This window comes from Sylvia atricapilla, chromosome Z (genome assembly GCF_009819655.1).
Source record: "Sylvia atricapilla isolate bSylAtr1 chromosome Z, bSylAtr1.pri, whole genome shotgun sequence".
Lineage (NCBI taxonomy): Eukaryota > Metazoa > Chordata > Aves > Passeriformes > Sylviidae > Sylvia > Sylvia atricapilla.
The window spans coordinates 9,482,701-9,495,023 of record NC_089174.1 but is presented as its reverse complement, the minus strand read 5'-3'; the positions used below and the strand labels follow the sequence as shown (position 1 = coordinate 9,495,023).

The 12,323-nt window shown below is 37.8% G+C and overlaps 1 protein-coding gene across 10 annotated transcripts in view; it reads left to right on the top strand.

Moving 5' to 3' along the window:
• Window positions 1-12,323, top strand: part of KLHL13 (kelch like family member 13) — an 80,553-nt gene that overhangs the window by 57,663 nt on the left and 10,567 nt on the right. For all 10 annotated transcript variants that reach the window (XM_066339239.1, XM_066339241.1, XM_066339240.1 and 7 more), the window contains 3 exons: window positions 20-152; window positions 404-600; window positions 6,850-7,645. In XM_066339239.1, the coding sequence (XP_066195336.1) occupies window positions 20-152; window positions 404-600; window positions 6,850-7,645 (1,126 nt within the window). The remainder of the gene's footprint in view (window positions 1-19; window positions 153-403; window positions 601-6,849; window positions 7,646-12,323) is intronic.

Sequence of the window (12,323 nt, the reverse complement as noted above, 5' to 3'; positions counted from 1 at the left end):
CATTGTGCTTTTCCTGCAGGGCTTCGACCAACTGCGAGTGGAAGGTTTGCTCTGTGATGTGACACTTGTTCCTGGAGATGGTGATGAGGTGTTTCCTGTCCACAGAGCAATGATGGCTTCTGCAAGTGATTACTTCAAGGCCATGTTCACAGGTGGTGTTTTTATTAAAGCCATGTACTGCTGTCTCTAAATTTCTCTCATTCAGACACTCAGACATAAAAGTGCTGTGTGTACATGAGCACAAGATTGCAAACAACGCTGTGGACTAAACATTTCTCTCTCTGCTTGCATACGGGGTTTTAAAATTAAAATTTTAAATTGTGTTTTAGTTATCTCTGAATTTATGAAATAATTTCAACCCTGTCAAAATGATCACATGCATTTACCTGCATCTGTATTTCAGGAGGAATGAAGGAACAAGATTTAATGTGCATTAAGCTTCATGGTGTGAACAAAATAGGCCTAAAGAAGATCATCGATTTCATCTATACTGCGAAACTTTCCCTTAACATGGACAACCTTCAGGATACTCTGGAAGCTGCCAGTTTTTTGCAGATTTTACCTGTTTTGGACTTCTGTAAAGTATTTCTTATCTCTGGGGTAAGACTCTTTGTTTCCCTTTTACAATATTTAAGACCTTGGTATGTAGTTTTGTTTTTTCTTCTGATGACATTGATAGTCATAATAGTATTACATAATAGTCAAAGTTATGTCTAAAACTTGCCATTATTCACAGTTTAGATTCACAAAGAACAAATTTGCTTTATAGTTTCCGTGAAAAACTTGGTTTTCTTCTGAGTATTACGTACAGTGTGAGTTTGATACAAGTGTTCTACCATATTAAAATTCTTCCCTTACATGTCTGATATGAGATGTTTCAGGGTCTCCCTGCATGATTGCACTCACCCTAGCATTAGTCTGCTTGCTGCATTCATTAGGTATGCTTCAATTACATTCACTTTATTCCTGTATTTACAGCCCTTCCATATCAATGGGGGTGCAGTCACCTGTTTTCTGACTCAAACACAGTGTAAAAGCAACACCCAGATAGGATTCCTCAGTACCTCTCCTTGCCCTCCTGTCCTGCCAGCAATGGGGAGCACCTGCTCTGTGGGGCTGTAGAACAGCAGTGGTGAAAGAGCTGTGCTGTCAAAGCAATTCTGCCTGGAGAGACACTCTGTAGTTATTTTTAATATTTCCTGGAGGTTTTCTAATGTTGATGTTAAATGCTTATGTACCTCACTAGAACTTTGGCTTTAACAGGGAGACTGGTGTGCTCCCCATGAATTACAAAATTATCTGGAATTCAGCTTTTTGATTATGTAATGAGGAATAAAGAAGCAGGAATTCCAGATGCTATGCAAAGTACAGGCTTAGAAATGTGACCTCCCTAAACAAAAATATGTACCAGGATTTATGCAAACCAGAGGACTCCAAGCTGGTAATAACAGCAATCTGTTTCATACGATGTGCTAGACATGTTTAGGCTTGTTAATGCTGTTTTGCTTGTAATTTGGAAATATTTTCTAACTGATCAGTCATCTGATAATGTGATAATGTTTCATTAAGCTTAATACTCTTCAACTCTAGAAGAGTATTTTATGTGGCTCAGACTTTTTTTACCCTCCAAAATGATGCCTCTCTAGGTTTGACATTACTATAAATACCAGCTTGGTAAAAGGTCTTGGTGGTGTTTTGAATCAGGTATTTGAAAAGGGCTCCTTCTGATGGGAGCCGAGCCCTGGGGACACCGTGTTGCCCTTTCCCCTTTCTGGGTAGGGCAGCTGCTTGTTTATTTTGCTTTGCTGTGGAAAGAACTTTCTTCATATTAAATCGTAACATTGTTTAAAATGCTCATTCTCTAAAAGTATGTTCACTTGTGATGTTGACTCAGTCACTGTTTTTGTCCGAATAAGAAATATCTTGTTTGATACTGCATTTTTAAAGAATGAGGAAGACTTTATTAATTCTCCTCATTTTATTGGGGGCTTTTTTGGGAATGCTTTTATTCTGACTGGTGTCTAAGGGGATATAATCTCATACATGGTACAACTGTAGAAGAAGTACAAAATCGAGGTTGTTCTGTTAGCCTAGTTATGTTCTTAGCATCCTTATATAAAGTATTTTTGAATTACCTTACTTCTAAATTTGTTGAAACAAGAATTGGTGTTCAAATGAGCTTCTTTTTGAAGGAGCATTTCTGTAATTTAAATGAATATTCTGAGCAAGTATTGAGCTTGTTTCTACTGAAGTTAGCTGTCTTGAGAACTGAGGTAGCCATTCCAAGACAAATGCTTAATTGTCTTTGAATTGTCGGGGGAGTCCATTATTAAAGAGATTATAAAAGTCAGTTTATGTAAGGCATAATGCAATTGTGTACTTCATAAAGAGGGTATTGGAAATATTTACAAAGAAAATCCAAAGCTTAAGGTAACAGCTTAATTTGTGTGACAAAAATAATGATACCTTCAAAGAATAGTATCTGTTGTAGCTGACTTAAAGGTGTTTTTTACTTGCTCTGCATATACAGCCCTCCTGTCAAGTAGCCCATTGCTCTGATTATCTTTGCTCTGCAACCAAGCAGGCTTTCAGAGAAACAATGGAATACTTTCTAAGATACTTTCAGTCTTACCGTTACTATTGGTTTTAAATAATTACAGCTGTACAATAGACTAAGACGGCTCTCATGTTCACATCTAATTGAGATGTAATGTAATTAAAATTCATAAAAATGCTGTGGAAATGTTTTCAGAGTAGTGAGTTCTAGACATAATACTGATTTTGCAAAAGAAGCAGCAGTGTACAAAATGGAGAAAGATGAGAAACTTACCCAATTGAATTACAGCGCTTAGGAAAATCACAGGGTAATGGGGAAAGTGTTGTTACACTGTGATTAACGAAAACATTCCCAAACGTTGTAAATTAATGTCTTGGATGTATCTGCAAAAAAAATTTATTCCTTCTATAATTCCTTCTATAATACACTTTTGTAACTACTAGGTAATAGTCAAATATTGAGGGCTTAGGACTTCGAAGTTGTGTCTTGTCAAAAGAACTTGATTATCTGAAGATGGAGCAAGTTATTCTGTTTTGGACCATGGGATTTGACCCTGGGACTGGCCCTGACAGCCACCAGAAATTTGATTTTGTACTGTAGGGGTACAATGGATTCTGTTTGCTGAGCAGGTCAAATTTCTGTAGTGTTTTTTTCTGGGATTCTGTCAGTGGAAGCCCACAGGAAAATGGAGGGTTTCAGGAGTGTGTTTGCCCTTTTAAACTTTGACTCTTTGAAGCACTGCATTAAGTGCAGTCATTGAAACAAAACGAAGTTAGACACCTGATTTTTTTTTGTGCTACCAGGTTTGAGGGCTTGATTTTTTTTGTGCATGTTACTTTTCCTGAGCTGTTTTCCAAGGCTCTCATACTTGCAATCATTTTGCTGTGTCCAGTTTTGTGGTACTTTATAGTCAGTTAAGTTTTTATGAGAGCTTGGAAAGTGGATGCTTCAAAATTTCAAAGAATTAAGTGAATTGCTTTCTCAAGAAAGTAGTTTGTGTTTTGCTTTGGGTTTTTCAGGCGGTCATAACACGGTGCTGTGCTTGACCTTTCTTTTTTGAGAAGCTTTTTAGTATTTTCTCTAACTTCTGCTTTGTAATGAGCAATTACAGTGAGTAATGTGAGTGAGAAGCTCTGCTCAGTAATCAAAGTCCATGTAAAATAGGATTTATTTAAATGAAATTCTCAACTCCTTGTGGAGCTGCTTAGCTGTTTGAACATTTATGGCTTCTACCTCTTTCCTTGTGAGTATTTTTAGTAGTTATTGGATACACTCTACAGTCAGTCTTATATTTTCACCTGATATTTCCATTCCTCCTGTTCACTTCAGTGGGATTTCCAGAGTAGCAGTTCCTTCTCTCCATTGAAGAGCTCCTGATTGACTGACTTCCATACAGAACCATAGCATTAGTCAAACTTCTAACAAAACAAAAACCCCGATGTTTGGGTAAATGAAGTATTTAAAAACATTATTGTACTAAACTCTGTACACTTTTGAATAGTCAAGTAAATGTAGCTGCAGCATCTCTTTCTGTTGAAGGATGACTTTTTGGCTCAGGATTTAAGAATCTCTAGAATGTGTATTTTTATGACTTCTAAGTCTTTGCAATATAATTTAGCCTGGTACACTGATTATTAGCTTAGAGCACAGTAAAGAGGGTAATAGTAATTTTTCAAGCTAAGTAAACTTTAAGACAATATTTAATATGACACCCTGATTTGAGGTGAGTGGTGGAATTTGTTAGTGAGTCAAACATAATGCACAATTTCATAAGCACAATGGGAAGTACTTGCAACCATATATGAAAAAAACCCAACTCTAAGTGCATTAGAGTCCCAGTGGATTAACAAAGGCAGAATAAAGTAAATTTTCTGAGAATCAGGGGTTGAGTGGAAACTGCTGATGTTGTGTTCATCAGTCATTAACAGTGTGTAATGTGTCAATAAATTTCTCAAACAGAAGAAGTCCAGGAATATGTTCAGTTGCATAGATTTACAGTGTAACATAATTATGGTAATACATAACTTGATGCGCTTTGGGCACTTGATAAGTGGCAGCCAGTCAGCAATAGCTCCAAGTACTCAATTGCATCCTGAACATGTGCCAGTCGTACAGAACCTGTACAAAAACTGTACAGGTTTTGCTTTGATCTTTTAAGTTCAAGCATGCCTTTCCTATATGCAATAATACCTGCCTGCCTTTGATGTGGAGGAAGTACTGAATCTCTCTAGTTTGATGTCAGTCAATGTATTCCAAACTGATTTTTAAATACAGTAAATATAGAGCAAGAGTTAAGATTTGTGGTATACTGCAAGTCAGCTGTTTGTTAAGGGGTGATTTTTCAGTTGCTTTATTTTGTCATACACCTTGAAAGAAATTTTAGAAGTAAGAATGTTCTGTTTAATTTACTCAATTTATGGTATGCTGTTATTTCCATTATGCAATTGATTTATGTAAATTAAAATACCTAAAAGGAAATGTACAGAAATTAGAATCATAGAATAGCCTGGGTCAGAAGGGAGCTTAAAGATCATCCAGTTCCAGCCCCCTGCTGGACAGGGAGCTTCCACTAGACCAGGTTGCTCAGAACCCCATGCAGCCTGGCCTTGAACACTTCAGTGATGGAGCAGCCACAGCTTCTCTGGGCAACCTGTTTGATTGCCCAGTCAGATAATATTTTGGTCCTCAAACCAGCCAGAGATTATTTTACAGGCTGTTGCTAGTTGGCGTAATTATATTTTGATATAAACAGTGTGATCTCTCTTGTAATACAAAAATTATTTCCATGTGTATAAAACACAAATATTTTCATAATAGAACTCCTGGTAGTCTGCTGCACATTCACTTTATAGATAGGACCTGATTACAGGATCTGTATGCATTTCAGGATGTGTGAATGAAGACTTTGGATGACTGTAGATCTTAACTCTAGGTCAAGTTAGATCAGTTTCTAGTTACTTAAGAAAATCTCCTATTCCTGTACTCATTAGGCATTTGAATTGTCTGGTATTAAAGGACAATGATCAGATTGAGTTATACAGTACTAAAATCTTCTAATCTATGTCATGACCAGAAGGTCGTTTGAAGGTTTTTGAATGCTTAGGCTCCAGTTGGGTCATAGTCCTCAGTCTTTATAATCTTTTTTAAAATAACCGTGAGATTCATAAGCTTAAATTCTTTTGGCATTACAAATGTAATGAGAATCACAAAGTTGTGGAGATGGTTGACACTGAGTAGGACTGACATGCACAGAGACTAGAATATGTGTAAAATAAGCTTGGATTGGAATAAGGTTTGAATGCAAAAAAGCTGCAATTCTCAGCAAGAAGTATTTGAGTGACTTGCTGGGCACATGTACCAGACAGCTTTGTGAAATGAACTGACTGGGCTCACTGAAAACCCACTAGGAGTTGTGCCCCATACCCGGCATGTTTCTTCCTCCCTGTGCCTTGGATCCCAAGTGACCTTAGAAATTCAGGAGCCGAAGATATAAAAAGGTAGACGCAGCTACAGTGTAAAACAGATGATTACCAAGATACAGTCACTCAAATACTGAGATAAATTAGGGTGTGATCCATACTGCTAAAGCATTTAATGAGGTGAGTATTTTTAATGGAAATCTTCATAAGTTCTTTCTTCAAAAAAATTATGTATAAGTTAAAATCACAACCTTTGTCTTATTTTTGACATGTATTTACTTTTGAACAGTCTGTAGGAATACGGCTTTGATTTATTAAAGATCCATTTTTGTTTGTTTTGGAAGGAATTTATTAATAAGATTGAATACTGTAAATACAAGATGTCCAAAATATGTGGCATGCAGGGGTTAGCTGTGCCATTCTCTTTTGTTTTATTATGTCCATACAATTTTAATAATGTCAGAAAACGTCTAATGGTAAGGCTTTTTTTTTACTCTATGTAACCTTGGGATGATCACATCTCCCTTAACTTTATTTTCTACATGTATTTCTTGCAAAGATGTTTTCAGAGCTTTTCAAAGATGAAGTGCTATATAACTGCTATGCCTCATCATTGTATAAGGTATTTGACATAATATATGCCATCTGCTTGTTCCTTGTCTCATTTCTTTCTTCAAAATAAGGAATAAATTGGATCTCCCCTTGCAGTCATGAATATATATGCTGCACTGAATATTTGCTCATGTGTAGATCACCTTGAGCATTGCAAAATGCTAAAATATTGCTGATTCTAGAGTATTCATTAATTTTACATTATAATGTAGACACCAAATTAAGAAAGTGGTTTCATTCCTTTTTCTGTTTACTTAATAGGTTTCATTGGAAAACTGTGTAGAGGTTGGGCGAATTGCCAACACATACAATCTCACGGAAGTGGATAAATATGTTAATAATTTCATCCTGAAGAACTTCCCTGCATTATTAAGTACTGGTGAATTTGTGAAACTCCCCTTTGAACGTCTTGCCTTCGTGCTTTCAAGTAATAGCCTTAAGCACTGCACTGAACTTGAACTCTTCAAGGCGGCATGTCGCTGGCTGCGCTATGAGGAACCTCGCATGGAGTACGCTGCAAAGCTCATGAAGAACATCAGGTTCCCCCTGATGACACCCCAGGATCTTATTAACTACGTTCAGACGGTGGACTTCATGAGAACTGACAACACCTGTGTCAACCTGCTTCTGGAGGCCAGCAATTACCAAATGATGCCGTACATGCAGCCAGTGATGCAGTCAGAGCGGACGGCCATCCGCTCGGACAGCACGCACCTGGTGACCTTGGGAGGAGTGCTCCGGCAGCAGCTGGTGGTCAGCAAGGAGCTCCGGATGTACGACGAGAAGGCCCACGAGTGGAAATCCTTGGCTCCCATGGATGCGCCGAGGTACCAGCATGGCATCGCCGTGATCGGGAACTTCCTGTACGTGGTGGGGGGCCAGAGCAATTATGACACGAAGGGAAAGACGGCGGTCGACACTGTCTTCAGGTTTGATCCTCGCTACAACAAGTGGATGCAAGTGGCATCTTTAAACGAGAAACGAACCTTCTTCCACCTAAGTGCCCTCAAAGGACATTTGTATGCAGTTGGAGGTCGGAATGCAGCGGGTGAGCTAGGTGAGTCCTCCCGGAGCCAGCCCTTTGCCTTTTGTTGAGCCTGGAAATACCCTGCTGCCCAGGGAGTGGGTGGAGAGAAACAAGTTGAAGTCATTGGAGTGCTGCTGCTCTCTGGAAATACTGCAAATTCAGAGAGAAATTTGTCTGGATGCTATTAGAAGTTAATTTTAGAAGCAATCCCACAAAAAACAAAATTCCAAATACATGTGTCTTGTGTATTGATGCATAATATCCAATGTCTTGGCCTTCACCACAAAACGTGAAGCAAGCATGTGTGTCTGCCTGTGTAAATGTGGGGGAATATAAAAACAGTTAAAAAATTAAATAAATTAGTCATTACATCAGCTGAGAAACAAAATCCATTCCTGTGGGATAGACTCAGCTCTAGATGAAGCTCACTGTTTAATGAATATTCCATTTTAAAAGACACAAATTTTCTGGAATAGAATTTGAAATTAGAATAGAAATTTGAATGAAGGGCTTTTTTGCTGTTGTTTTAGTTTAATGACTGTGATTTGTTTAATCTCACAGATTAGTGAGATTCAGATGTTTTGATGTTCTAGGCTTTTTTAATAATTAAAAATTATTTTACCTATGATCTTGTGAGTACTCAGGTAACTTTTTTGTTCGAATGACTGAATGACTTGGTCCTGGTGCCTCCTTTCCCCTCTTGCAATAAATACTTGGTAAGTTTTAATTTAACAAAAATTTGCAGAGGATGACCCCTCTTAATCCACTGCATTGTGCAAAGCCATAGTGGTTAGCATTTAGTCAAGTCTGGAATAGTAGACTCTACTGTAAACTTGTCTGTGCTTTAAAATTGAAATGTCACAGAGATTATGCTTCAACATTTAGTATTATATCTAAACCAGTATTATATTCTAAACTGGAAGCATAGTATTATATCTAAACCAGGTACAATCATACATCTAAACGAAGTATCATCTTATCTTATTTAGTTTGCTGCTTTCAGCCCAATACTCAACTGTCCCTTGTCCCTTCATGGCTTCTACCTCTTGTTACTAAGATCTGCTTTTCAGAAATGCACAGATATCAGTAGGTGCAGTGAGAATGATTTTTAATTAAAACAATACAAAAACTTGATTTCTACTGCAGGATCTGTGGCTTCTTAAAATTACTGCATCTCAGCTATTCATATACACAGGTTTAATCCATTGTCATGTTGCAAATTTTCATAGGAAACATACAGTACACTGCTTCCACCATACAAAAATGGCCTGACTTTGCTATAAATTTAAAATCCATTCCAATGTTTGATGAAATAAGAGGTTTAAAAATGCCTCCTGTTCTAAAAAGATGAGAAACTGCTTAGCAATAGCTTGTTTTCCCTAGATAGCCATTTTCTGACACAAATCTTGAGGTTTTCAGAATTTTTTACTACTTATCACTTTATTTTCCTGAAAATACATCCTAAACAATTTCAATATCCTCTAAAAGACTAAATCTACAAGCTAACATCATGTATTGATCTTTGAGTTTCAGAAGACCTGATATATATCTTCAGTGAGATATTTTCTATCAGTATGAATTAATAGTAGATAATCTGATTGCTGACCTTGTGCACTGAAAACCCTCAACTGAGCAGGGTTGTTAAACTGTCAGTGAAAAAGTTGCAAGTCTGACAAAATCAATACGAAATAATACTGTCAGTAAGCCAGTGCAATCTGTGTGTGATGGAGGCTTTGAGTGCAGCATTACCTTAAATTAGATCAAGCAGTATCATTCTGCTGACTTCAACTCTTCTGCTTTCTTTAATTAAAATGCAAAATTTATCATCTATCCAAAATTCTTTTGTAAAGATATCATGAAACTGCTGTAGCAATTTCCACACAGACCTGAAAAGTGCCACTGGATCAGTCTGTGGGAAGAGCACTCTAAATGCTAAATATTGTAGCTGTCTGATGCTTTGATTTGGAGCTTCAGGTTCTTTCCTTGTTAATTGTGAGGTGAGTCACTTTTCATTTTCATATTTCTTTCATAAACCTTGACAACTGGAAGATGCAATCCAGCTTAAACTTCACATTCTGTTCAGGAGAGAAAAACTCTCAGGGTTTTCATAGAAGAGAAGGTCAAATGTGTGCTGGACAGATATTAAAGAAGTTGCCCTTGGGTTCAAACTAATTTCAGTCTGTTGTTAGAGAGGAAAAATTCCCAAATCCTGAACTGAGCTTTCTGGAAGATGAGCTCTTATGGAAAAGGACCAAAGGATTAAAGTTACTAAAATGAATTCCTCCCACCTCCCCAACATTTGTGGGAATAAAAATTATACTTTTTGAGGCTTTCCATCAAACCTTTTCAAAACAGTTTTCATCTTCTGTGAACTTTGCAAATGTCACTTCTACATCTGTGATACTTACTTTAGTGTAATAATGAGCTGCTGTTTTACCAGTGCATGCCACTGAGAAAAGTTTGGTTCACTGGACAGGATGAGTGAATTTCCATATACATGGTACATATGTCAGAAAGTGGTAAATGTATCCTTTAAATGTCCTGAATGATCATATTATAATTTAGATTTTTCAGCCCTGTGACAGCTTAGGCCCGTACAGAATTAAGCGCCACCCCTGGAAGGATTGTAGATAATTCTGGTTAGTTCTCTTTAAATGTCAAGGCAAGCACCTGCCAGAGGTATTCCCAGAAGGCAGGAGAACAGCACTTGGGCACAGAGAGGAGCCCAGCCTGAACAAGGCAGGTGTGCAAAACACAAGGCTTTTTGAAAAAAGAGACAACGGGAAACCCAGGTGTGGCTCACAAAGATACTTGTGAAGCACAGCACATTGGCAGATTCCAGCTGAACACTGGAGACTTTTCTCTTCTGAAAAGTAGATTTTTGTAGCTAATTGTTAGAGTTCAGTTGTGGTGCTTGATGATGGCAGAAGCTGTGTGTAAGTACTAGAAAACTTGTGCATTTAAGTATTTTCCAGATACTTCAGGCTCGGCTGTTGATAGGCTTGAGTAGACTTTGGGGTTTTTATATACGGGCTTTTCCTAAGCACTTTAGGGGATATTGAGTTACGATTAAACCACAGATTCATTCATCACACTGCAATAAAGACAGAAAGAGAAAACCGCCAGGCCAGTTGTCTGTTCTTTTGACCCTCTGCCCATCAAGTTGGAAGGTATTTATTTTCCAGATGCCTTCTATGATGTTGAACCTTGTTTATGTAAAAACTTCCCTGTGAGAGTGCATATATATATATATGTATGTATGTATGTATGTATATAAAGATATAGCTAATGTATTTTAGCTGTCATTGGTTGATATGCATCAGTATCCAGTTGGGCTGTTTACTGTCAGAGTAGTATTGTGACTATCAGACCAGAGTGTGAACTAGAGGACCTCTTGTGCAGAAGCTTATTTTGGAGTGGCTCCTTGGTATGCTAGAACAAAATTAGTCAGGACTATTTAACTAAGTCAGCTTGGAGCTGTACAGGAAGAAGCTGTATTATAGGAATAATATAATGAAATTAAGAGCCCGCGTTTTGGGGCATCACAGAGTTGCTAAATGCTACTGTAACAGACCTCGAGACACTTTAGAAGCTGCTGACAGAGAAGTGTTAAATATGTGTATACTCCTTAAATAGCATCACAGATGGCACTATAAAAGGAGTGCAGTCTGAACATCTCTTGGGACTGCCAAAACTTCAGGTCTTTTTGAGATTGCTTAATTCTATTAAAATGAGGCCTGTCTTCCCTGGATTATGGTAATGAACACATGAGAAGTTCTACTGTTAAACATAAATAAACCCTGGTCTGAATCATTCACCGTGTTGGAAGAATGAATCCATCACTCTCACTTAGGTACATTAGCAGTTTTAGGTAGATTAGCAGCATTAGGTACAGTAGTAGTGTTAGAGTGCTTTGTGAACTCTGCACTGTCTGGAGACTTTCTAGAGATGTCTCTCTTAGATTACGGGCACCTTTAATAGCTGGAATTTTGAATATTTTTTTCTTTTCAGTGAAGAGGAATATCTTGTTAAAAGAGAGAATTTGAACAACCTTACAAGTTAACAGGGAAACAAGTATATGGATCAGTTTAACAGAAGAATAGGGTTTTTCAGCTGGAAAATGATTAGCTTTGTTTAGAGCACAGTGGATGTGAAATTTGAGTTGGAATAGTTTGTCTAAATAGTGTCAGAGAGTACTTTAGCTGTACCAGCAATGTTCGAGACAGTTTTGAAGCCACATCAGAAAGTGATGGGTCTTGGACTCAGCATCATCCTTTCTCAGATAAATTATGTCTTTACAATATGGTGATAGTGATGGTGGTAATGGGTACCAATTCTGCATGTTTAATCTTCTTTTGCTAAAGGGATATTTTGGCTATGGCTTCTCTCTTAAATGCAGTTTGTAGTGCAGAGTGAGATAAAACTGTCCAGCGCTGAATGTCACGTTCATCTGGGTGCTGCTGGCTCTGCAGTTGCTTTGCACATCCTCTGCTCTTCCTCTCCTTGGAATGTGTTATAAATACAAGTTCCTCACCTCTGTGCAGAGTGGAAGCAGTTTGAGAAAGGAGATTCAGTTGCTGTGGAAGCAGTGGAGTGATGGTTTCAGTGCAGAGGAGCAGCAAACGGAGTTGGAAGGGGCTGCTCTAGGGGTGGAACTGGGACAGCTGTAATTACCTGCACATCAAATCTGTTTCTTCCTGGTTTTGAA